This window comes from Paroedura picta, chromosome 13, assembly GCF_049243985.1.
Source record: "Paroedura picta isolate Pp20150507F chromosome 13, Ppicta_v3.0, whole genome shotgun sequence".
NCBI lineage: Eukaryota > Metazoa > Chordata > Lepidosauria > Squamata > Gekkonidae > Paroedura > Paroedura picta.
The window spans coordinates 6,811,807-6,838,793 of record NC_135381.1 but is presented as its reverse complement, the minus strand read 5'-3'; the positions used below and the strand labels follow the sequence as shown (position 1 = coordinate 6,838,793).

The window sequence follows — 26,987 nt, the reverse complement described above, 5'->3', positions numbered from 1 at the left end:
GGGTGTCTAACCCAGATGCCAACCCCCGCTCTTACTCCAAAAGCCACGGAGTCCTGAGACATCTGGAAGAGACTCCTACTTTGGCTTAAGCTTACAGCTTCGCAGAACTTTTTATACATGCATATATACACACACAAACCCACCGAGAGAAAAATGCCTTCAGATTCTGAACTGTTATGGAGACGCTACTAAAGAGCATTGCAAGGTGCAAAATATATGTGCGGAATGCTGCCTCTTATGCGCATGAGCTGGCTTGTATAAGCTCACAAGATCTCTACTGCTTAATCCAGCCTTTCTCAACCAGGGTTTCTTGATGGCCCTGGGAGGGTTTCCCAAATGGGAGGGGATTAATCTTTTTTTATATATTGCTTAAATTTGTTAAACATTTACCAGGCGATATGACCGATTAATAATAATAATACAACTTTGTTTTTACAGCTTTCCCTTCCCAGGTGGTCATATATGGTCATATCGACCCTCCCCTCCCAAAATGGCCAATGATGGGCCTGGAGGGGGTGGGAAGGGGCGGGGTCCCAGGTGGGCGTGTCCACAGCTCTGCTTCCCAGTCATATTCCGCACAATCATGCCTCTTCAGGGGTTTCTCAATGTTGAGAAAGGCAGGCTTAAGACATCAGCAAGCCCAGCCCACCCTCAGCCCCGGAAATAGGGAAAGCAGTGTCCCGAAAATAAATGAAATTTAAATTGAATGTAGAGAGTAAGCAGGTGGAGGGGGGGGGCGTGGTGTATTGGCTTTCTAATGTTCAAGGAGAACAGAAAACACATTCTGCCACAGAGGTCACCTTGAGTGAATTATATATTAAACTGCAAGAGCGGAGGGGGCGTATTTGCCGGATGGGTTTGTCATTAAAACCGGGCAAATGGAAAATCTGGATATTCAACGGAACCACCTTTAAAAAAAAAAGGCTTCCTGTAACCATTCCCTGCCCCCCAACGACAAAACAGCACAAAGCCACCTAGTTCGAGCCAAGTTTAAGGAACGAGAAAGGGGCCTTTATTCTAAAAGTTAGCGAAGGTTTGCTCAGAGTTTCCACGCTCAGCTGCTTGAGCACTGCTTGAAAAAACAGACAGCGCTTAGATTAAGTGGTGCGATGACTCTTGTCTTTAGTGCTGGAGCCGAAGTGCATATCTGCACAATGCACGCCAAAGCTGCTCACCAAGCAAACACACTCCCCCCACCCCCCCACCCCCCAGCTTGCTTATGAAGCTATTTGGAGACGGGCTTAGCCCAGTAATTCCAAAACTGCGCACCATGAGAGAACGGCAAGCGTACAGCAAGCAATAAATAAGGGCTTAACAGGGAGCCAGAGATGTTGTGCCCAACAGAGGAGGCCGCTTGCCGCTGCTCTGAATGACTCACTGCTCCGGACTGGCCGGTCGTTTCTGCAAGCAACTCGACACAAAGTATGACTGGAAGGTTCAGTTCCAGGCAGATAGCAGTGGTTGTTTGCAGTGGAAGAGCTACAGCTTACATATATGGTCATCTCTATGTGACGGATTGTTTCTTGTATTCCGCTGAGCCTCCGGAAAGGGCGGTATACAAATATAAATAAATAATAAACAAATGAACTTGAGCCCAGCAGCTCCTTAAAGACCAACCCGATTTCCTTGGGGTAAGCTTTTGAGCAAGGGTGGCCAAACTGTTGGTCTCCCATGAGCCAGCATGCTGGCAGGGGTTCCGGGGAATCGTAGTTCATGGACATCTGGAGAGCCCCAGTTAATGCTCCCCTCAGCAATCAAAGGAAACTTTGAAAGTTGATAGCCTTGAAATCTCGCTGCTGCTCCAAGACTCCAATTTGGATTTGCTCAGCTACTGCCGCGCCACAATTACCCAGAGAAAGCTGCCGCTTGTATCTAGGCACAAAGGCCTGCTCTGCTTTGGACTGCTTCCAATCAGAAAGCAGGACCAGATCGGTGACTCATGCAGGAGGACAAAGGACGGGCAGACTCTAAATTGAGGACCTTTTCGGAAGCGTGCCTCTAATTTTAATCCAGAGAAAAGGGGAGAGGAAGGTGTGCCTCAGCTAGCAGACCTCGGAACAGGGATTCTAAGCCAGAGGTCCATGGGAGCTCCAGAGAGGGTCCCGTAGCCCCTACCCCTTCTGCATTAATGGACTGGCCAGTTCCATTGGGTTCCCTTGCAGTTTCTGTGCCTGGGCGGGAACAGAGCTTGCCCACCTACTCTCACCTAGAACTCCCTCCCAGCCCTCCTTGAGCATGCCCGTTAATGTGGGTCATGATGTCACTTCTAGCAACATGTCACTTCCTGGGGGTGTGGCAGGGTGCTGACATCACTTCCAAAAATGCGCACCATGAGAGCTCAGGTTCCCTGAAGCCTGAAAAATTATTTAGAGGGGTTCCTCTTTGGAAAGCCAGCATCATGCAGTGGTTAAGAGCGGTGGCTTCTAATCTGGCGAGCCGGGTTTGATTCCCCACTCCCTGACATGCAGCCAAGCCGGGTGACCTTGGGCCAGTCACAGTCCTGATAGTGCTGTTCTTACAGAGCAGACGTCAATCTCTCTCCAGTGCTGCTGCATCACATTGCAGACCCACTCCATGGTCACCTGCCCTTCCTCCACCCTCCCATGACAATATCCAGACTCCAATCTTATTTAAAAAAAAAAAAAACAGGAAGACTTGCATGCAGTCGAGGCTGCAGTGCAATGTTTCAGATTCTTACTCACCGGCTCCCAATCGGCATTAATTCCCACGAGCTTCCACAGAATTGTTTAAAGGCCAAACCCCCAGGGCCCCAAGGAACCAGCAATACCACCCTCGGTGTTCTGGTACAGACTCTTCCCCAAGGCGTTGCACCCACATCTGCAAGGCCCTGCAGGCTGCAGTGGGGATTTGCAGCTCACGTGGCCACTGGGAGCAGAGGAAAAGACTTCGCCAAGTGAGAAACCTCGCCTGGCACCAAAGCACCCTGGAAACATCAAGGGCCAGACCCTGACTCCATCAGGTCTTTGGAAGCAAAGCAGGGTCAGCTCTTGTTCGTCCTTGGATGGAAGACCACCAAGGAAGTTCAGGGACTGTATGAAGAGGCAGGCAATGAACGCCTCTTGCCTTGAAAACTCTACAATGGGCTTTCCAAACCAGGGTTTTGTGAAATGGTTCCTCTATATGGCCCTGGAAGGGTTTCACAAATCAATGGGAGTTAAGTTTTTAAGATATCTTTTAAATGTGTTAAAACGTTTATCAGATGATAGGACCATACGTGGTCATGCTGACCCACCCACCCCTCCCAAAGTGGCCAATGATGGGCCTGGAGAGGGGAAGGGGAAGGGCCCCGGGTGGGTGTGTCCACAGCTATGCCCCTGCACCACTGTGCCACTTCTGGGGGTTCTGAGAGCCAGTTTGGTGTAGTGGTTAGGAATGCGGACTTCTAATCTGGCATGCCGGGTTCGATTCTGCGCTCCCCAACAAGCAGCCAGCTGGGTGACCTTGGGCTTGTCACAGCACTGATAAAGCTGTTCTGACCGGGCAGTGATATCAGCGCTCTCTCAGCCTCACCCACCTCACAGGGTGTCTGCTGTGGGGAGAGGAAAGGGAAGGCGACTCTAAGCCGCTTTGAGCCTCCTTCGGGTAGGGAAAAGCGGCATATAAGAACCAACTCTTCTTCTTCTTCTGTTAACCTGCAGAATGTTTCAAAGGTTTCTCAACAGGAAGACCCTTATGGGACCACCGTAAACCAGTTTTGACTCAACTGTGCCTTCCGCCGCTTTCGATCCGCAGCTTTCTACACCGGCAATTGTGCAACAGAGGCCAACTCAAGTTTTGCTAAATTGTGCTGAGACGACAGCCAAAGGGAACGCTGCATAATGCTAAACTCACTCCTCCCCCCCCAACTCTCAACCAACTATTCTTCGCCTGCGGCCAATTAATTACCATGCTGACAAATCTTCCTTTTAGTGCTATTTTTACACATGGGGGGTGGGGAGCGCACCACAAGCAAGCAGAGCTTGTGCCCAGAATTTGTTATGAGCGCTGTTGCCATGCTGGTTGTGAGGATCCAGAAGACGACCCTCGGCTATTTGTGTTCATCGGCCAGCGAAGGTTGTGGTTGCACCGCAGAGGCACTGCGGGACGGATTTTCCCACACGGCTGCCAAGCCCGCTGCTCCGGTAGCCTAAGAAAAGGTTTGTCTCCCGGATTATTTTGCCTTAAATGCAAGCTCGTCTAGTTGGAGGGAGCGTGTAAAGCACAGTGTCCATTTGGTTGGAGGAATACGCTCCGAATCAGGCCTTTCTGTGCCCTGGTTTGAAAACATCACACACATTGTTTCAATAAAATATTCAGCTTATCTTTGTGAGCGTCAGTTCACACGGACTGGAAGCAGAAGCATAAAGAGGTCCTCCAGTTTACCCATCCGAACATCATGAGGAACCTTGTCAAAAGCCTTTCTGAAATCCACTAAGTTCCCACAATCTAGTAAGCCTATCACTCAGTCAAAGAAGGAAACCAGGCTGGTCTGGCAGAACCTGCTGGAGACAAATCCATGCTGATGTCTGCGGAGCAAAAAATTGCCCTTCAAATGTTTGCAGATCACCCTCTTTAAAATCTGCTGCATTATCTTCCCCGTGACAGAGGTCAGACTCACTGGCCTGTAACTTCTGGGTTATCTTTTTTGAAGATTGGGATTACATTTGCTCTCCTACAGCCTTCTGGCACATCTCCAGTCCTCCAAGAGGTCTTAAAGATGGACATACAGCACCACTCCGCCTCCTCTACAACTTTTTCTGGGGTATATAGTAGGGGTAGTCACTGTGGCCCTCCAGATGTCCACGGACTACAATTCCCAGGAGTCCCTGCCAGCGAATGCTGGCAGGGGCTCCTGGGAATTGTAGTCCATGGACATCTGGAGGGCCGCAGTTTGACTACCCCTGTCTTATGCATATAAAGTCTCTTAAATTGCCAGTAATTTTCCATGACACAGAACAAAGCCCCACTGAAACTAAAGCAAACTCGCCTTGTTTTACAAAGTACTGCAGGCTCACAAAGCTGTGTGATTCTTCAGAAATCCAAATTCCCTAATTTTAACACTGCATGAAAAATACGCACACAGGGAACACTGCACTGACAAGGACACTGAGGTTGATGTGGTTACTCAAAAAAAGAAAAAAAGAAAAAATAGAACGGCGAAAATAGGGCACTGCTCCCAAATTTCAGGCCCCGATGTTTTTCAAGCAAAATCTTCCACAACAGTTTAACCACTCTGCTTTCTCCATCATCATCATGACTTATAAAAGCAAACTTTAAAACAAGGGCAAGACCAACCAGATTGTAACAGAGTGCAACACATATGTTCACTTTTTAATATCTACAAAGTCCAGGGGGAAAACAGGTTCTCATGCTAGGGAAGGGGGTGGGGAAAAGAAGAAGAGTTTGGTTTTATATGCTGCTTTTCTCTACCCAAAGGAGTCTCAAAGCGGTTTACATTTGCCTTCCTGAGTGCTTGCACTCGAAAACTCACGACTTGAATAAATCTTTGTTGATCTTAAAGGAGCAATTGGACTCTGATTTTATTATCTCCCCAACAACAGACACTCTGTGAGGGAGTTGAGGCTGAGAGAGCTCTGATATTCCTGCTCGGTCAGAACAGCTTTATCAGTGCTGTGACAAGCCCAAGGTCACCCCAGCTGGCTGCATGTGGAGGAAGAGTGGGGAATCAAACTGATGCTCCTAACCACGTCAGGCCAGACTCTACTGAGGTGGTGAGGGGAACTGTACCCCTCTAACCTGGAGAATCTGGTTTGATTATCCACTTCATATGAAGTCTGCTGGGGGACCTTGGGCCAGTCAGTTCCCTCAGTGCTCTCTCAGCCCCACCTTCCTCGGAAGGTGCTTGTTGAGGGAAGAAGAAGGGGATTGTAAGCCACCTTAAGAAAAGTGGGGTATAAAAACTAGCTCCTCCCATACTATTCTTTGTACCCAAATGCTCCTTTTCTTTGGCAAGGAAGCCCCTGTGGAGCTGTATCTCTATTAAAAACGGACGCTTTCCCCAGCCTCCTTCATATTTATTAATGACTATAAGCCACAATATGCGTCGCGCAGCTAATTTATGTGTACCTCTTTTTAAAATAAATTGACAGTCTTGGTTATCCCCTTGGCTAATGGCAGCCTCCCGAGTTTCAATGGCAATTCCAGGCCTCAAAAGCTGCCCCCCCCCTCTCCCTTTGTACAGGAAAAACCCTACAAAAACACATGGTGTTTTTGCCTGGCTTTGTTAGGGCAAACTCATGTAGTTTCCAGGTCTTTAAAGGGGGGGGGGGGAAATAACACACACACACACGAGACGCACACCTACACAAACAAACCTCCTCCGACGGCTCCCCAAATCCCCTCAAATTTGGAGAACAGAACCTCTCCGCGCGCATGAAAGGGGAACAAGAGAATTCTGCTTATCCCGTTTATTCTGATGAGCCAATTAGAGTGGAGAACGCTGGAGCCAAGCGTGCTCTCCTGAATATTGATAAAAGAGACTGCAGGCCTCCGTGTCTTTTCTCCGCGGCTCCACACACACCTTGCTGTGGCTTCCGAGGGCCGGAGCCCACTCCCCAACGCACAGCTCACTGCCGGTTACTGTATTCGGTTGTGGCGGATGCTAGGGGAGGATTCTAGGGTTGCGGACTGCTCCTTTCCCTCAATTCTAGGCCGAACGGGTAAACGGGAGATTTAGAAGTAGAGTGGGTTTTTATATCCCATATTTCACTACCTGAAGGAGTCTCAAAGCAGCTGACCATCGCCTTCCCTTCCTCTCCCCACAACAGGCACCCGGGGAGGTAGGTGGGGCAGGGAGAGCTCTGAGAGAACTGGGACTGGCCCAAGGTCACCCAGCTGGTGGCACGTGGAGGAATGGAGAAATCAAACCCAGCTGTTGCATTTGGAGGTCACCACTCTTAACCACTATGCCAAACTGGCTCCTTTATCCAGCCTCTGGTGAGACCGGCTTCACGTCGAGCAAGATGTGCCGGGCTTCGTGCCTCACAGGTTGCGTTAGCACATTGCTGAGAAGTATGCACTCTACTGCACACAGCTATCATGCTCGCATCTTTGAATAGCAGCAAACAATTATGCGTCTAAACCGGACTTTCTCAGCCAGGGTTTCATGAAGGCCCAGGAAGAGTTTCCCAAATGGTTGGGAGTTAATATTGTTTATGTTTGTTAAGCATTTATTGGGTGATGTGACCATATATGGCCATGTCTAGCCACCCCTTCTCCCCAAGTGGCCAATGATGGGCCTGGAGGAGATGGGAAGGGGAGGGGCTCCAGGTGGGCGTGTCCACAGATCTGCTTCCCAACCGTATTCTCCGCTCGTGTCATTTCTGGGGTTTCCCAAAGCCTGAAGAATGTTTCAGGGATTTCCCAGTGGTGAAATAGTTGAAAAAGGCTGATGTAGACACAGAAGACAACTACGTTTGAACAACATTGCAGCTGAAAGCAGCCAAATTAGAGGAACTGGCTCAATCCTTGGTTGTCATCTCTCCATCGGTCATTTAACTAGGTCGTTTTAGGTAACCCACGATATCTCAGCCTCCTTGCTTCCCCCCTTCCTAAAATGGGCATAACCTGGCCCCTATTTTCAGAACTGCTGCAAGGATAAAACACGTAAAATGTACTGGGCTCTCCCAGAAAGCATTATTCTTTATGTTGTATTGACTCCACTTTCCGACCTTCTGTTTTGATTTCACTACATGGTGAGGACATGAAATTTGGAGAACAGAACCATTCAGTTTCTGTGGGCTAGGGCAGCAGAACTGAGTGATGTGCCAAAATTTAGCCACTGGAGCAATTATATCAGGGTCCTGAAAGTGTACATTGCAATTATGAGAATAACCATTACATTTAGTCAGGAGATCGCTGAAGACTTTAGCCCAAAGAGTATTCTCATCTGTCTTATTTTACGTTTTGTAATTATTTTCACATCATTAAAAGTCAGTGTGTGTGTGTTGTTGAGTGGTGTGGTGGTTAAGAGCAGCTGCCTCTAATCTGGACAGCCAGGTTTGATTCCCCGCTCCTCCGCCACGTGCAGCCAGTTGGGCGTCCTTGGGCTAGTCACAGTTCTCCTAAAGCTCTCCCCATCCCAACTACCTTATAGGGTGTCTGTGATGGGAGAGGAAGGGAAAGGTGTTTGCAAGCTCCCCTCTGGGACTCCCAAGGGTGATGAAAAGCAGGGTATAAAAAAACAGCTCTTCCTCATGTAGGAACATTCCCGCTTTGACCATCCTTTTAACGACACAGCAGATCGAGTAGCGTTCTCAAGAATGCAAGAATGGATGTGTGATTAAGATCTACACCAGGAGTAGTCAAACCTGAGGTCCTGCAGATGTCCACAGACTACAATTCCCATGAGCCCGTGCCAGCAAATGCTGGCAGGATCACATGGGAATTGTAGTCCATTGACATCTGCAGGACCACAGGTTGACTACCCCTGATCTACACCACTTCCACAAGATTCCTTCTGTTTGCCTCCCAACCACAGCCACCTGAAAGATTTCTAGCCAGAAAAAAATACCTGGCCTGGAGGTTTTAAGAAGAGAACCCAGCCCACTTGCCTGTGCATTTTAATCATTTGTGGTCCACATAAGCCACCTGGAGAGAAGACACCAGACACAAAGACTAGGTTTTCAAAAGCTTGATCAGCTGGAAAAAAATTCTGCTCTCCCCAGGTGAACAGCTACTTCATTGCCATACACACAAGCAAGGACAGAATGGGGATGGGGAGGGGGAGAGAACAGGGTTACCTGAGCACCCTGCTGCAATTCAGGGAACAAGAGGGAATCACCAGCAAGGAAATCCCTTGCAGCTAGTTTGTATACCATCCTCTAGCTGCTTCAGCTAGATTTAATGGCAATCCATGCACCGACCACATTTCCTATTTCTGCCTCTCGCAGCTGTACAAGTTTCCAGAGCTGCCCCCATGGGAGACTGGGCACTCAGGAGAGTTACTGACCATCTCAGATGCATCATGTCCCCCAATGTCAGACTTACCCTCCCCCCCATGGCAATTCTGAAGGCTCATTGGTCTAATTGGCTCTTCCGTGCCTGCCCAAGATACATGGATAACCCTCCTATTAAAGGGCAAACAAACCACGCTAAAAGACCACAAGCAGGAGAAAGTCACAGATGCCACAGAAATGGCCGCAAGGCCCCAAAACATAGACCGGTCAACTTGAGGGTTTCACAGCACCACCAAGTCTTTCTCCAGGGACACTGGCCAAGCCTTGACCAACCAACGTACAATCGAAGTTAACATCCCTCTGGAAAGCACCTTTTGCCCAGCCAAGCCCGGGCATAGTAGACGCCAAATTCACATTTCCTTCTTTCACAGACGTTTCAACAACTTCTCATTTCAAAGCAAGCCCACAGACAACAGAGAAGGGAGTTCCGCTGGACAGATAACCTTCTGCAGAAAGTCATAGCAGAAAAGGTTCTCCAAAAAATGGTTCATTATGAAACTGATCTGCCAGAAAACCAGAAGTCATAATGGAGATGAACAAGCTGGCTCTTCAACCCCTTCAGTTGCAAAGATCAGCTTGCATCTTTCAGTGTGTGTGTGTTTTTTAACCGCTGGCAAGAGTTACATAAACTTTAAAGAGGCAGAATGACCTCCAATAGTATACATTTGGCTTGCGAGACCTAGAATCCAGAAAGGCACGGAGGCAAGTAAACGCAGGTCCTTTTCAAAATTAGCACACAACAGTAGGCGCGACATGACTAAGAAACTCAAGATTGAAAACACTTACCAGAAAGTCCCTTATCTGCTCCTCAAACTTTCCCATCATATCACACACAAAAACAAAAATTCAGAAGCCACACAAAATCCCCCTGGCTTGTCATTGCCTCCCTCCGAAAACATTAAATTTCCTGCCCTGCTCAGCTACGCTCAGACAAAACAAGTTGTGTTTGCAGTGCAAACAGCATTTTCAATAAACCAGACCAGGGGGGTGTATTTTTGGACCAACTTATTAACACCGAAAACATTTGCATAGCCAACCCCAGACTAAGTGCTTCTTCAGGACAAGGGAGACGACTCACAAACCAGAGGGAGGGGAGCCCCCTTTTCCCGCAAGGCTTGGGCCCAATCACCCAATGCCCAAGCATCAGCTCCAGCCAGACGCTGTCCAAAGTACAACACTCCAGCAATCCACGCCCCCTGCAGAGCACCACAGGGGCTCTTCTCCAGAGCTTCGTGGGCCACAGCGCCGCAACAATGCAAAAGGGACTCTCCCCCCCCCCACCCAGTGCTTCCAACATAGAGCACGGAGCCTTAAACAAAACCAGAACTTCGACATCTTTCCTCGCAGACTCGCCAACAAAATCCGAAACCCTAAAAAAACAAACTGTGGAACTTGGCCCCGAACCATGTGAACGGGGTGGGGGAGGGCTCGATCCCCCCAAAGGGAAAGGAACGGGATTTAAAACCCTTCCCCAGTGCCCCCCCCCCCGGCCTTCACAAGCCCACTCCAGAGCCTGTCAGGGTTTTGGCCCCATGCGAGGGCGCATGCATGCACACACACATGCGCCCACACCCTTTCTTTTTTTCTTTTTTTCCCCCATTCCTCCAGGCTGGGCACACATGGCTCATGTGCCAGAAGTGAACAGACATTGACAAGCCAGGGAGAGGGGGCCGGATTCCCCTGACCTCCTTCATGCCAGCCGGAGGTCTGCTCTCCCCCACCCCCAGCCAAGCCCGCCAGCCCACATTGGGGGGGGGGGTCTTACCTCCAAAGCTTCTATGCTGCTGAAGCTGGCGATGGCAAACCCATCAATTAAATCCTCTTCTTGGGAGCTGGATTCTCTCCGGCGCCGCCGCGGAGGTCTGGCATTCCTGGCCGCCACCGCCTGGCTTTTGGGATGGGGGCAGTTTTGGCTGGTATTCTCCTTGCCCGGGCTGGGCTCCCGTTCGGAGGCCGAAGAAGGACTTTGATTGGGGCGGTCTCTGCCATTGGGATCCCTTCTCCGGACGCGGTCCCTCTGGGACCTGGATTTCCGGCTCTGTCTGATTTTCCCATCCATTTCCAAAAACCAAGCTCTCCTCTCCTCTCCTCTCTGCCCACCCCCCAACCCACCTCCCCCCCCAAAGAATCCGCCCCTTCCAAAGGTTTCAAGGGGGTGTCTTCTGGGGGGAAAAAAGAAGAAAAAGAGGGGGAAAAAAAAAACCACTTGCTCTAGACAGGCCGGATCCAGATGAAGCTCAATATAATCCAAGGGCTACGGAGAGAGAAAGAGCTGGCCGGTGGGGAAGGGAGAGGGGGGGAGGGAAGACGCGATCCAGAAGAAATGGCAAATCCACGGAATGACCTTGACGAAGCTTCCCCTCCCTTCCGAGTCGCACGCCGAGATGTTTAAAAAAATAATTATTAAAAAAAAAAATTTTAAGCCCCCCCAAAGCAAAAAAAAGAAAAAAGATCAAAAAAAATCACGAGTTCGGGTCCCGACAGCTCCAGCGGCCCCCGCCCGCCCCCCAAAAAACACACCGACCCACACCCCTCCAGGCCAGAAAGAGAAAAATCAAATTGAAAAAATCACCCCTCCGTGCAAAAAACCCCCCAGAAAATTAAAAACCGGAGAGACAGATCCAAGGGGAAGTCGAATCCAGCGTGCAAAGGAGGCGAATTTAATCCAGCAGCAGCCCCGATGGGGAGAAACCGAAGCGGCAGCGGCAGCGGCGGCTGCTTCTCTTCGACGAGCCCTCCCCCCCCCCCCGCCGCCGCCTCCTCCTCCTCCTCCTCTCCCCCCTCCCGCCCCGGGGCAAGCAGCGCCCCGCCCCGGGTTCGAATCCTGCCGAGCGGCGAGGGCAGGCGGCGGATTTCCCGGAGAATTCCACGCGGCAACTTTGTTGCAAAGGCAGGCAGGCGGGGGGAAGGACGGGGGGCAGGCCAGAGAATCGCTCGCTCGCTCGCCCCTGCGCGCCGCCGCCGCCCCCCTTCGGCTCCGGGGCTCCTCTCCTCCGGCGGCGGCGTCGTCCTCCTCCTTCTCCTCCTCCTCGTCGTCGTCTCGCCGCTGCCGGGCCCGCCGGCGCCCAACTTTCCCCGCCCGCCGCCCCCGCCCCCGCCCCCCAGCAGCGGCCCCGGGCCCGGCGATGGGGGCGGCTCAAGCGGCGCTGCTGCTGCTGCTGCTCCGGCTGCTGGTTCTGCTGCTGCTGCGGCCGCCCCGCCTGCCCGGCTGCCGCCCCATTCTCTCGCTCGCTCGCTCCCTCCCTCCCTCTCCGGCTCGCGCTCGCTCGCGCTCCCGAGCCGGGACTCGCCGCTCAGGCTTTTAGCACCGCCCGGCCGGCCGCGCATGAGCAGGGCTGCTGCCAGCTGCGCGTCATTCCCCGGCGCAGGCCCCGAGCCGACCGCCCCCCCCTCCCCTCCCCTCCCTCCCAGCTCGCGCGCCCGCCTGACCCCGGTCGTCTGCAAAGGGCTCCCGACGCGCGTCCGGCAGGTTGCACAGCCAGGCGGGGGGAAGGGCAGCTCCCTTTGCAACAAAGGGAGGGGAGGGGAAGAAAGAGGGCTGCAAAGCGGGAGGGGGGGAGGGGGGATACAGCCCTCCCCCCACCACCACCTGCTGCCGCCTCTGCCGGGCACGGGGGGAGGGGGCGAAGAGGGGGGCTCGCCTGCCCCCTTCCACTCAAGCTGCTCCGGCCGTCACTGGGTTTCCCCCCTCGGTTCAAAGGCAAATTGGAAGTTTCAGGGGCAGAGACCTCGCCAGGAACATTTCCCACTGGGAAGCCCCAGCTACTCTGCCCCCCAAGCTGGAGGGGTCGTGCCCTGCTTTGGACGGCCAGAAGGAGTCGTCAAAACACCCTTCTCTCCCTGCAGCAGTCGTCCTGGGGGGTAGGTGGTGGTGAGAGAGCTCTGGGAGAACTGTGATTAGTGCAACAGATCTCTGAGAGAACCTAAGGTCAACCAACAAACATGACCTTCCCTCCCTCTCCCCACAACAGACACCCTGTGAAGGTGGTGGGGCTGGGATAGCTGCTGGGAGAACTGTGATTAGCCGAAGGTCACCCAGCAGGCCCCAGGCCTCTCAAAGCAACCTACAATAATCTTTTCTCCCTTTACGAGGTGGGTGAGGCTGAGAGCTCTGGGAGAACTGAGAATGGCCCAAGGTTCACCCATCAAGCTTCATATGAAGGATGAGGGATCTCTGAGAGAAACAATTAGCCTAAGGTCCCTCAGCATCATGTGTCTCAGTGCAGTTTACAATCACCTTCCCCTCCCTCACCCCACAACAGACACCCTGTAAGATAGGTGGGGCTGAGGGAGCTCTGGGAGAACTGTGATTAGCCAAAGGTCACCCAGCAGGCCTCAGGCCTCTCAAAGCAACCTACAATAATCTTTTCTCCCTTTATGAGGTGGGTGAGGCTGAGAGCTCTGGGAGAACTGGGATTGGCCCAAGGTTCACCCATCAAGCCGCATATGGAGGAGGGGGGAATCAGACCTGGATTTCTGGATTAGAGGCCCCCGCTCTTAACCACGACACCAAACTGGCTCTAAGAGCATCAGTAGTTGGTCTCCAGGGCTTAAGGAGGACTACCCTCTATCAACCCCCATCACTCGTGTGATGCATCCAATTAGCCCTCTCAGACTCATGAGTTCTTCCCTCCTCCAATTCTCACAACAGCCCTGTAAGGCGGGGCTTTCTAAGAAGAAAGAATGGTTGGCCCAAAGTCATCCAATAAATTCCACAACCAGAGAACCTCTCCCAACATTGGTTCTAAGCAAATGAATGTTTTTTTTGGGGGGGGGCTCTGCTTTTCCTCATCCCTTTCTACTCCAACAGAGTCACCTGAAGAGCAGCTAAAGTCCCACGTAATTCTCTAGCCACCACCTAGAGGCAATCGGTGGCCCTACCACTTCACACTTGGTGGGGAAAGAGATGGTACCTGCTTGCTCTGGGTTCCTCTTCCTTCCACCCCCCTTGAGAAAACAACTGTGGAAGAGACCTCCAAAGCCTCTAGGCCAGGGGTAGTCAAACTGCGGCCCTCCAGATGTCCATGGACTACAATTCCCAGGAGCCCCTGCCAGCATTCGCTGGCAGGGGGCTCCTGGGAATTGTAGTCCATGGACATCTGGAGGGCCGCAGTTTGACTACCCCTGCTCTAGGCATTTCCTGACCTAGAGCCAACCACCCTAACTTGAAGCTACAATCTTGGGCGTAACAACTGGAGAAAAAGACTGCACTGAAAGAGAACTTCCAGCTCCCTGAAAAGAAAGAAACACAACCATCTGCAAAATCTTTGTGTTATAAACCTGTAACAGGGTCCTTGCATATTCTGCATTTCCCAAGACACACATTCCAGGTCAGCACTGAGTAACTTGGTTCTGAGGCCATAACTACTGACATGGCTGAGAATCCTTTACTTACAGTACAAATTGAGCTGGTGAAGGGAGAAGGACCAACCTTAGCATTCTGCAGGTAAACCAAGTGGGAACAGCAGCTCCCAACGCAGAGCTACACCCTTCCTCTCTTCCAAGCCAATGAGAAATGTTAAGGAGCAAGCTCTGGTTTCTGCCCTTTTATCTGTTAGGGGGTGGGACACAAGGGATGCTGGGTAAAAGGGGCAGGGCTTTACAATTAGCTGTACAACCTTGAGTGAGGCATAGTTAGAGGTGTAGGTGGGCTAGATAACAAGGTAAGTGGCCTTTTGGCTGTGGTGCAGGTTTTATACCATCTTGTTTTGTAATATTAAGATTTACGAGACATGGCTAAATGAGCCTCCATGCTCAAAGGCAGTCTATCTTTAATTTGGTGGGGGTTAATAGCAAGTGGTTGTTGTAGTCTCTGAACCTGATTTGGTGGCTTTTTTGGAGAGTATCTGGCTGGCCTCAATGAGAGGTATAATGCTGGTGGATGTTTGGCGTGATTCTACTGGACTGTTAAATTGTTTTCCATAAAATGGAGTGTTATTGAGTTACATGGAGCAAAATGGGGTTACTTTGGAGTGTTTGGTGGACAAGCTTTGTGGCTGAATGAAGTCTGTGTAACATGTTTGGGGTTTATCAGAGAAAGGTTATTCAAGAATGAAATAAGGGACTCTGGTCTTGAAATGTGAGAAATGAACACTTAAAAAGAAAGAATTGGATGCTTATTGGAGTAAAGTAATGAACTGACTAAACTAGGGGGATCTACTTAAACTGAGCTCTAAGTGGATTGAATCCACCTGGTGGAATAGAGGTTTCCAGATTGCCTTCAGCTGCTACAACACCTCTTTCTTAGCTATTAAGCCCTCTTTGATCCCAAGACAAGCTGGCTTTTATGCCCTGCTTCTCACTATCCAAGCAAATTTCAAAGAGGCTTGCAATTACCTTCCCTTCCTCTCCCCACAGCAGACACCGACCTGTGTGGTAGGTGGGCCTGAGAGAGCTCTGACAGAACTGCTCTGTGAGCTCTAACAGGACTGTGACTAGCCCAAGGTCACCCAGCTGGCTGCATGTGGAGGAGTGGGGAATTAAAGCCCAGCTCTCCAGATCAGAAGCTGCCACTCTTAACCCCTGCGCCAAACTGGAAACACCAAGGATTACCCTTGGGAGTGGGGTGTGTGAAGCTAGCTCTGCTGAAGTCTGGATACATGTAAGTGCTCTTGAATCACCTCCAAATTATTGTGAATCCCAGCAGGGGGCTTTAAAGGCTCTGAGATCTTATGGGGTTGGGCTATACCACCCTGCCGTCCCTCCCACTGAGCTATCGTCCTCTCAGTGCAGTTCCTTTTCTTAAACCTCTGCACCGGAGAAGAAATTTTATCGCTCCAAACGGAGCTGAGGACCCAGGAGAAGCTATTTCAAAGCTTACGTCCCGAATTCCGTTGCCCCTCGAAGCCACCCTTGGGGTGGGCGTGCCTGTTTCTGTTGACATAATTTAATTCAAATCCGAAGTCCTGCCCTCTCAGTGGCACGGCGCAGGTTGGCCTCGATGCGAGGCCAGCCAAAAAATCACACATGCGCGGGTGTCCTCCGCTCGGCTACAAATCCTATAATCATTTCTGGCCCAATTAAACCAGGGAGACGGCTGAAACTCTAACCACTTCCTTTGGTAATTGTAGGCTACAGAGAGGCCGGTCATTTTATCTGCTCATGGGCTTGGCTGGACTCTCGTTGATGAGCGGGAGGGTTTTTGCATGTGTGTGCGCCTTTTGAAGTCCTTTGGCTTGAAAGCTTTAAAGAGAAAATCAAAAGACCCCGAGATTTGTAAGGCTTGAGCTGGAAAGGTCCTGAACAGGAGGAGGGGGGCGATGAAACGGATCTTGGAGCCGAAGTCTTGAGGCCGGAGAATCTCCTTGCAGAAGCCTTTTGTACGTTCAGCACCTGTTTGGAATACAGACCAGCAATAATTGGGCCGGTTTCACCATGTTATCGCTATGGAGGGGCAGACTAGTTTTCGTTGGAGTGGCGATTATGAGACCCCCCCAGCCCATAAACCTGTTCAGGGTCCTACATCAGGGGTGGGGCTGGGATGTGCTCTCAAGCACAGTTAACTAATCTTGGATGTGTATGCTGGTTTTCTGCCCTTCGCAGGTCTTGAGTCTCAAAACCGAGCCTCCGGTTCCTTGCTCAAGTCTCCGGCCCTGCTTCTTCCCTGACTGGGAAGAATGAGGCAGTGCTCTCTTCTTCTCCGTTGTGAAATGTGCTGTGAATCTTTCTCCCGCAGCAATTCCGGCTCTGCCATGTGCTTTGACAGGCCTCTTTCAGCCTTCGGGCCGTGGAGGAGCCCCTGAAATATATTTGCAGACTTTAAGGGACCCCGGAATTGATTTCAGCTGGCCACGCCTCCCTGCTGCACCCCTCAGCCTCCCCCACCTCACAGGGTGTCTGTTGTGGGGAGAAGGAGGGAAGGTGACGATTAGCTGTTTTGGGGTACAGGCAGCCAGTTGGGTGACCTGGGGCCAGTCCCGATTTTCTCAGCCTCATCTGTCTCAGGGTAGGTGGTTATAAGCCACTTTGAGATTTTTGGATCGTAGAAAGTGGGGTACAAAACCCCCAGCTCTTTTCTTTGAATTCTGGGGGATCCCCAGGTCTCATCTGGAGGCTGGCCTCCCTATAGCCATCCACAGCAGGGTTCCCAGCCCCCAAATAAAGCTTGGAGGTTCCCCTGGTATTAAAGCTGATCTCCAGAGTGAAATCCCCTGAAGAAAATTGATGTTTTTTTTTTGGGGGGGGGGGGTTATGGCATTACCCCTGCTGAGGTTCCTTTTCTTAACCCCTCAACCCCCAAGCTACAGACCCCCCCCCTTCAGAAATTTATCAACCCATACTGGGCAAACCTAATCTGTAAACAAGATAAAGTCTTGTGATACTACCAAGTGGAACCAGTTTAATAAACATGTTGATTTTTACGCTGTCGGAAGACACTTTGGTGCTTTTGGAAATAAATTAAAAAATCTCTCTTTGAAAGCTCTCATGTGTCGCTGGATTCCGCCAGCCTAACCTGTTAGGGGAGGGGGGGGAACTGCAAGATATGAACTTCTGCAGATCTAACATCTAAATGATGCCTTTTAACTTTATGCAGAGAGTTTCCCTGGATGCTTGAGGCTGATCCTGCACTGAGCAGGGGGTTGGACTGGATGGGCTGTGTAGCCCCTTCCCACTCTAGGATTTTATTTAAGCCAGTGCTTCTCAACCTGGGGGTCGAACGACCCTTTCAAAGGGGTCGCAGCAGGGCCCTTCTCTCCAAGGGGGTACCAAATTGGCCTTCCAGGGTAGATAGAGATTGAGGGTTCGTCTGTCTGGAGCAGTGGAAAATAGCAAGATCGGCATGGTGGGACAAGAGACAGAACTGAACTGAGAAACCCTGATTTAAACCTTTTATATGCTGTCTTTTCATAAAAATATGTACAGTTGCCAGCTCCAGGTTGGGAGTTAACTGATGGTTTTGGTACAATAAGAAGAGTTGGTTCTTACATGCTGCTCTTCTCTACCCGAAAGAGTCTCAAAGCAGCTTCCAATCTCCTTCCCTTTTCTCTCCCCACAACAGACACCCTGTGAGGGAAATGAGGCTGAGAGAGCCCTGATATCACTGCTCGGTCAGAACAGCTTGATCAGGGCTATGAGGAGCCCAAGGTCACCCAGCTGGCTCCATGTGGTGGAGCGGGGAATCAAACTCAGCTCACCTAATTAGAAGTCGGTGCTCCTAACCACACACCAAAATGGCTCCACCTTCTGAAACGACCCTTTTCCCCAGGGGAATGGAGCTCTGTGGCCTCCCAGATGATCTCCAGCTACCACCTGGAGATTGGCACCTTGATAAATAGGGTCCTGAAAGGGCACGTGCTCTTGGTGCTTTGGTGCTCGGGGCCTGTGGAGCTGGCCACGCTTGCTTTCCCTCAGCCTCGAGCGTTTTTGCACGCTGTGGTGTTCATCATATTATGATTCGGGGTGAGTGATAGATCAGCGGCAGAGAAGGCAGATGGTGGGCCAGGCAGGCAATCTCTCTGCCACAATCCTGGATGTTCTCCACCGCCGCAGAGGACAAGCCATCCTGTTTCGTGACTGCCGTAGACGTTCTGTGCTGCAGTTTAATTTTGGGTGTAGTGGGAAGGATGCCTTTTTAGCCTGTGGGCTTTTTCGGGGGGAGGCTGTCCGGGCTGCCCTCCGGGGTGCATTTAAGGGTGTTCTACATGGTTTGACAAACAGCAACGGCTGGAGAACCCGTAGCAGAGGCCAAAACGCTCAGAGGCAAGCAGGAGAAAGAATCACGGCCGCTGCTTTTGCAAGGTGTCGGAAGTCCGAGGCCTTCTCTCTGCTGGAGAGATCTGTCGACATTCCCATGCGGTCCCTAACAAGCCCTCTTGAGTCTGGGGGAAAGTTTGATTGGACACCACTTCCCACTACCGTCCCTTCTTATTATCATCGCTGTGCGGCATGGGGAGAAGATTGTAGTTTGTCCTTTAAGGCATCAGAGCTTCAACAAATATTTGTGTGTGTTTTTAAGTGCTCTTATCGTGTTTTGCACTGCATTATGCACATATTAATCAAGGTGAAATGGCACTCCGTCTTGTCTCTGCGGAGCTCGAGTGTGCTTTGTTACACTCAAGCAGAGGTCAGCCCTGGGCTAGTCCCCTGGCAGGTGCAGAGAATTTCCTGGCACTCAAAGGGCGGAGGGTTAGGGCCGCAAGATGGGGATTTGCCTGCCAAGAGGCAGCCGGAGATGCAGGGAAGCATTCTGGAGGCGATGGCGGGAGGGGACGGTGCAGGTGAGATACAAATCTGCCACCTCCTGTTTCCACACCTGCCGTTGTTCAGGACAGGTGGAGGGAGGGCGCCAGGCTCCAAAATGCACCAGAAAATGCTATTTATTTGTTCAGTGCCTCTCTGAGCCGTCTTTTGATTAATCGTGTTCCCAAGGTGGTGGTTGTCTTTACCTCTGAAGCTGCCGGGCCCAATCGGGTTGTGGGAGAATATCCCCTACCTCGTTTAGGTCCGGAGTGATTTGGGGCTCCGGACAGTGCAGACGCAATGGGCTTTGTAGTGTTATGGCAGAATAAGCAGGTGGTATGTCTTCATGTATAGGTATAGGTAAAGGTAAAGGTATCCCCTGTCTGACCCTTGGGGTGACGCCCTCTAGCGTTTTCTTGGCAGACTCAATACGGGGTGGTTTGCCAGTGCCTTCCCCAGTCATTACAGCTTACCCCCCAGCAAGCAAGCTGGGTACTCATTTTACCAACCTCGGAAGGATGGATATATATATCTCTCTGAAGGCCATTCTGTTCACTGTGCATAGATTGGTCGATTGTATTTTACTGTTCTTTTTTTAATATTGGGCTTTCATTGCTTTTTGCATGATGTTCACTATCCTATTCATAAGTTTTCTGGCTTTTGATTTCCTTTTGGTAATGTTCACAGTGTTGTCCTTTGGAGACGGGCCTTTTTTTTGAATTCTTCAGACAGTCCTCCCGGTCGTTCTTAATTTTCAGGCCAAGCAGGGTCATCCACTTGGATCAGAGAGGTTGTTAAGTTGCCTGCCATGCTACCTCCCCGACTGAAAACCATCCTGGGGAAGCAGAGTTTGCACCATTGAGATATTCATACAAGTTCCCCAACCTTTATGCTCTGCAGGTCCCCACTCCTCCTCCAGGTGCAGCCAGCTGAGTGACCTTGGGCCAGTCACAGTTCTCTCAGAGCTTTCTCAGCTTCACCTACTCACTAGGTTAGGGTTGTGGAGGGGAAGGGGAGGCAACCCTAAGCCGCTTTGAGACTCCTTCAGTTAGGAAAAAGGGGCACAAAAACCCAGCTCTCCTTCTTCTTCCTTTCATAAACTCAGCCATGTAGCCATATGAAACTGTCCCCCACAATTGTCTAACCTTCTCAACAGTCCTTCCTCAGATCCTTTTATCTTTTTTTGGGGGGGGTGTGTATGTGTGTGTGTGGGGGGGGGGTAGATTGCCGCGACTTTACTGCCATTTTGGCTTCCATTTTGCAGTCGCCAATCCCGTACTGGTTGTAACCGCCTTTCTTCGACTGCCTGCTTGTTCCCTGCGGTCTAGCCAGAGCCGTGTTATACAAATAAAGGTGTTACTTAAAACCCGGCCTCTTTCCTCTGTTCTCTTGAAAGAACAGCATAATCCTCCAGGCAGCAGACTTTAGCTTTGGAGTGATGGTTATTTATCCAAGGGGTTTAGCGTGGAACTTGCCAAGTAACCATGCCAATGTGTGCTTTCACGGAGTGTCTTGCTCTTCCTCCAAAAGAGAACAGGGCCACGAACGTTTGGATCCTCCGATTTAGTCACGACAACCTTGCAAGGTAGGCTTGCGAGCTTCGTGCTTTAGCGCAGGGGTAGTCAACCTGTGGTCCTCCAGATGTCCATGGACTACAATTCTGGTTTCCCATTGCCTGCCTCCTTATGACAGTGGTCCTTGGAGGAAGTGCCACCCAAATCCATGGACGTCTACCATCTAAATCGGGGGTAGTCAAACTGCGGCCCTCCAGATGTCCATGGACTACAATTCCCAGGAGCCCCTGCCAGCGAATGCTGGCAGGGGCTCCTGGGAATTGTAGTCCATGGACATCTGGAGGGCCGCAGTTTGACTACCCCTGATCTAAATGCTACCCAGAATCAGCCCTGCTTAGCCACTGAGATCTGGTGGGATGGGGCTTCCCTGGCTTATCCAGAGCAGGTTCTTCCTTAAACACTTAAGTGTGCATCCCCCCAGACACTTACCTTGTAACGGGGTGCTTACTTCTGAGTAAGGCCACCGGGATGGCTTCCTAAGAGGAGCGCTCCTGCAGAATAAACGGGTATGCAAGACGCTGTGTGCTTTCGTTGCTGCCTTACTGGCAGGAGTAGAGATTTTGTTTTTGCCACCTGGGCTTCAAACGCCCGTGACTTCCTGCTAGGTTCTCTGTCATCTAAAACCATACCCCCAAATCTTCTAGCTTCTCAGAGCATTCATTACCACGGGGAAAGGAAACAAAAATCTCCCACTGCCAAAATGGCAAGTAGAACAGCCCCGTAACTGCATGAAGTAGCTGCTGGCAACCTACGTGCTGGGAAACCGCGCCGAGGGGGAAAGCCTGAGAGGGGCGGTGGTTCAACGGTAGGGCATGCAGAAGGTCCCAGGTTCTATCCCCAGCATCTCCGGTGGAAAGGACCAGGTAACAGGGAATGTGAGTGTCTCTGCCTGGGACCCTGGAGGGCCACTGGCAGTCTGAGCAGATGCTACCGACAACTCTTCTTCTTGGTGTTGAGAACAGGCAGACCACCTGGATCCAGGTTTGCTTGAACTCTTTCGCCCCATTTCCTTCTGCCATTACTGAGACTCCTGGGGGCGGGGAGCAGGGGTAGTCAACCTGTGGTCCTCCAGATGTCCATGGACTACAATTGTAGTCCATGGACATCTGGAGGACCACAGGTTGACTACCCCTGGGGGGGGAGCACCTAGAGGCCCTTGCACACCCCCACCTGACCTTGCCAAGGTGACCCCGCTCCGGTTTATACAGCCTTTTCATTGCTGTTAGCAGCTTCAGGATAAAAATGCAACCTGGGAACCTTGCTGGACCACGAAGAGGCCTCTTCCAAAGGAGAAGGTTCCCCTTCAGGTTAATGGATTACTCTGCTCGGCTTGGCCTGGAATTGCAAAATTGCCTTGCAAAAGGATCTGAACAAAGGCGAGATAGCAGCAGCCGGAAGATTATAGCAGTCAGCCAAGATAAATGGCTGGCGGAAGGAGCTCGGGTGTAAGGAGTTTATCTTCGCCAAACGACTTTTTAAAAGTCCCTGACAGGGCTTAGCAAAACTTTGGGGTGAGGCCCGCGAGAGATTCCGTTCGGTTTTTATTTCACCCGTCCTCCGGGGGGCCCGGGGAGGCAGGATATAAATGCTTTTAATAAATGGGAGCGATATAACTTGTTTGTAATCAGCGTGAACCAGATCTGTCACCTAGCGGAACTCTATAACTTCAGAGCGGTTGTTTTCAAGGGAAGCAGAGCAGGAAGGGGGGACTCTGTGTGGCTTGCTGGTGGTAAGAAATATTCAAAGCTGTAAAGGCTTTGCTGTCCTGAAGGCAGGCACTAAGTAGTTTGACTGGCCGGTAGAGTGACCTGCAGAGCGGAAGTATTAGGGGGTGTTTCTGGGTGCTGTGAAAATGCACGGGGGCGATGACTGACTCTCCCATTGTTTTAAGATTAAAACTGTGTCGATGTGGGTGGGGGGATATTTGGGTCAGGGCTTCGGTATCGAAATATTGGGATCCTTAATTCAGCTTGGGGAAGTGGTTAATAGTGGCGGACTCTAATCTGGAGAATTGGGTTCGATTCCCTGCTCCTCCGCGTGCAGCCTGCTGGGTGACCTTGGGCCAGTCCCAGTTCTCTTAGAGCTCTCTCAGCCTCACCTACCTCCCAGGGTGTCTGTTGTGGGGAGAGAAAGGGAAGATGATTGCAAGCTGCTGGGTAGTAAAGAGCAGTGTGCAAACAAAAAAACGCTCTCCTCGTTACAGTTCTCTCAGAGCTTTCTAGTCCCATCTACCTCACAGAGTGTCTGTGATAGGAAGAGGAGGGGTAGGCAGTTGTAAGCCCCTCTAAGATACATGAGGCCTGCTGGGCAGCCTTGGGCCAGTGCCAGTTCTCTTAGAGCTCTCTCAGCCCCACCTATCTCTCAGGGTGTCTGTTGCGGGGAGAGGAAGGGCAGGTAATTATAAGCCTCTTTGAGACTCCTTCAGGTAGTAAGATGTAGGGTACAAAAACCACCAGCTGTTCTTCTAAAAACTCAAAAAAATAATACTGATTCAGGTTTTTCTCCCTTAGTTTTTACCCAGACTAAGACTCCCCATCTTGTTATGGGCCCTGAATCACAAACAGCTTAATCGTTTTTGTTATATCTGTGGGTTCACACAGAAGCCAGGCACACTGGGCGTTCAATTAGCTCTTTAATAGGATCTCAGCATGGTGGGACAAGAGGCAGAACCGAATTGGGAAATGGCCTCAAGAGCCCCAGCATAGATACAAACAGGGGCAATAGATCTTCCCACCGGTGCGTGCTATTGGTCAGTTTTGCTTTAAACTGACTGGATCCTGAGTTGGTCATCCAGCAGCGCATTGCCCACGCTGGGACCTCAAGCTTGGTCCTCAGTAGACTTGTTTTAACTATTGCTTTGAATTCTCTCTGCAGATCAGGTGTTTGTCAGGGTGGGGTGGGGGCAGTTCAAACCCAAAACAGCCCCTCCCTTTTTTTGTGCATTCCTCATGAGGAACTGGTATTTACGATCCTGGACCCAGGGCTAGGACAGCTGAGACAAGGCTTAGTTGGATCTGTCATCTTTGCAGACTCCCGCAAAGGCCTTCCCTTGAATTAAAACATCCGATATCAGCAACTGCTAAAGTTTAATGGGCTGGATAAGATAATTTTCTGCATCCATAAAACAAAAAGCTTTCCCGAGACATAATGAATCTGATTGGACGCCGGATGGGTTTATACAAGCAAGAGAAGGCAGCTTCGAATGAGTTTGGGGAAACCAAAGAATGTGGGCTGTCTTTTCTCTCTCTCTCTCTTTTAATTTGACACCGAGCGTTTTAGAGGACTTCGTATATCTCATAAACAGGGGGAGATTATAAACCGCCCAGCCGAGGGAATCAATGCGACCGGATTCCGTTTGGTTCATAATCACAGCCCAATGAAAAGCGCGGTGTATAAAAACCAAGGAATCAATTTTCTTTCGGCAGAAGAAAGAAATGGGGAAATAAAAGAACATTAAAGGATCATTTCGCGAGATAACTGCAGTTTACTCTGCGGCGTGACTGTCGGCTTGCTGGTACGCAACAGAATTCATGGGGGCGGCAGGGCATGGGTATGAAAAGGAGAAACAGCTTATGGTAAATCAGAGCCCCCCCCCCCCCCCAAGACTTGCGCTGGGTGCGGTCCTCTTCATTCTATCCGTGGGTCATACCGAGGAGCAGAGAGTCCTGTGATTTCAATGGGTACTTTATCCCATGGTATTCCTAAAGCCCCCAGAGCCCCCCTGAAAGTGTATAGGGCTTGGGTCAGGTGTCTTGCTGGGACCTTGCAGCTAAAACTCTACAACAGGCATTCTCTACTTTTTTTTTTACCATCGAGAAACCCTTGAAATGTTCTTCAGGTTTCCAGAAACTCCAGAAGTGGTGTGATGATGCAGAATGTGGTTGAGAAGCAGAGCTGTGGACACGCCCATCCTGGGCCCCGCCCCTTCCCACCCACCCCAGGTCCATCATTGGCCGATTTGGGAGAGGGGGGGGCAGGTTGACCTGGCCATAGTTGGTCATATCACCTGATAAACGTTTGAACAAATCGAAGACATATATAAAAAGTGAATTAACTCCCACCCGTTCAGAATCCTTTCCAGGGCCGTCAAGAACCCCCAAGATTTCACAAAACCCTGGGTGAGAAAGCCTGTTCTAAAGGGACCCACAATATGGCGACCCCATACAGGAGTGGCCCACACCAGCCCTAAGCCAGTCTGTCTGAAGGTCACCCAGCTGGCTTCACGTGGAGGAGGAGCAGTGAGTCAAATCCAGATTAGAGGACTCCGCTCTGAACCGCGACACCAAGTTGGTTCTCAGTCTAGGAGCCCTTCTTGGGCCCCCTAAGGCTGCCAACCTCCAGGTAGTGGCTGGAGATCCCTCAGGCTTATGACTGAGCTCCTGGTGACAGAAGTCAGTTCAGCTGGAGAAAATGGCTGCTTGGGAAGATTTGGCATTATGCCAATTGAAATCATAGAATCATAGGGTTGGAAGGGGCCATACAGGCCATCTAGTCCAACCCCCTGCTCAACGCAGGATCAGCCCAAAGCATCCTAAAGCATCCAAGAAAAGTGTGTATCCAACCTTTGCTTGAAGACTGCCAGTGAGGGGGAGCTCACCACCTCCTTAGGCAGCCTATTCCACTGCTGAACTACTCTGACTGTGAAAATTATTTTCCTGATATCTAGCCTGTATCGTTGTACTTGAAGTTTAAACCCATTACTGCGTGTCCTTTCCTCTGCAGCCAACGGGAACAGCATCCTGCCCTCCTCCAAGTGACAACCTTTCAAATACTTAAAGAGGGCTATCATGTCCCCTCTCAACCTCCTTTTCTCCAGGCTGAACATTCCCAAGTCCCTCAACCTATCTTCATAGGGCTTGGTCCCTTGGCCCCAGATCATCTTCCTCGCTCTCCTCTGTACCCTCCCAGGCTCCATCCCCCAAATCTCCCAAGCATTTCCCAACTAAGAACTGGCATTCTTAGGCTCCCATGTGTGCCCCAATGAGTCCCATGGTGGAAAGTGGGACATAAATGCAAGAAATAACCACAGGGGTATAGCTGCCCTCAACAGGATGTTTCCAGAGATTTAGCAATCAGAAGCATTCCCCCCTAAATATGGAGACTGCACTCAACCCTTGATGGGGACTGATCTGCCATGATTTTGCTTAATCCCCCCCCCTCCGCCTTTGGGCACAATCTAAGCCAAGGGGGCTTGTTGCCTCTTAAGGGTAATGGATTCGATACGTTAAGTATGCATTGTGTGTAGCAAGGATTTCTCTTTGTCCGTCCCGAGCCTTCTGCTGCCAATCAATTTTGCTGAATGCCCTTGAGTTGCCAGAAAAGCGAAAATTTCTCTTATTTGCTCCCTCCACGCCGTTTGTGATTTCATAGATCTCTATCAGGTTGTTCGTCGGCCGCCCCCCTTTCCCCTCAGCTTTTTAGACCTTTTGTCGCAGGAAGAATGCTTCCCGGCCCTTTCAACGTTGTATTTGCCCTTTTTGGTACCTTCTCAAACACTACAATATCATTTTTTTTTGGAGAGCGGGAGAAGATGGGAATCATACACGTTATTCTCGGTAGAGGCGCGCAGTTGATTTCTGTAACGGTGCTATGATACCGGCGGTTTTCTCTCCAGTCCGTTTAGTAATTCTTAAATGGTTTCGAAGCCCTTATTGAATTCTGGAGCTCACGGTGGGTCATGGCAACACACAAAAAACAAAAGAATAAACAGGCCGAATTTAAATAAGATGCTGGCAAGGCAACCAGATTCCCTGTGCATCTCTCATTTGAACTGGGTTGTAACCACCCGAAGTTGCTACACCTGTTTTAATACACAGCACAAGTTTCTCTTCCTGCTTGTACGAGGTACTTCCAAGAAGGCAATTTTGTCCCCTCCCCTCCCGGCAGCCCCTGTGATTTAACTCTCATGGTGGTTCTGGGACACCACTGACCCTCAGGGGCAAGGTTTGGGGGGGTCATGCATATGGAAACCGCCTTACACTGAGTCAGACCATCGTTCTGCCCAAGTGAGTATTGTTTACTCAGGCTGGCAGCGGCTTTCCAGCGTCTCAGTTGGAGGTTTTTCACACCACCTACGCCAAATCTTTTCAACTTGTGCTGCCAAGGATTGTGTCGGCTGAGTTTAAATATGCTAGAGGGCAGGGCTCCCAGCTGCTTAAAAGAATATGATAGTTTTAGTTATGAAGAGAAACAAACTTTGGGAGAGTAACCCGCTAGAGTTACTGGCTGCTTCATGGCCTCCAAACCAGGAAACAAA

At 50.7% G+C, this 26,987-nt stretch overlaps 1 protein-coding gene and 1 long non-coding RNA gene across 25 annotated transcripts in view; one reads left to right on the top strand and one right to left on the bottom strand.

Moving 5' to 3' along the window:
* The window catches only part of FBRSL1 (fibrosin like 1), a 668,249-nt gene extending 653,762 nt beyond the window's left edge, over positions 1-14,487 (bottom strand). For 15 of the 24 annotated variants that reach the window (XM_077309257.1, XM_077309250.1, XM_077309259.1 and 12 more), the window contains exon 1: positions 10,744-11,092. In XM_077309257.1, the coding sequence (XP_077165372.1) occupies positions 10,744-11,037 (294 nt within the window). In that variant the 5' untranslated portion in view covers positions 11,038-11,092. The other 9 variants (XM_077309264.1, XM_077309266.1, XM_077309271.1 and 6 more) reach the window with 5 other exon arrangements.
* Positions 14,488-14,618: 131 nt separating this feature from the next.
* Positions 14,619-26,987, top strand: part of LOC143822795 (uncharacterized) — an 86,841-nt gene continuing 74,472 nt past the window's right edge. Inside the window, exon 1 of the long non-coding RNA XR_013226260.1 lies at positions 14,619-14,844. This is a non-coding gene — a long non-coding RNA (uncharacterized LOC143822795). The remainder of the gene's footprint in view (positions 14,845-26,987) is intronic.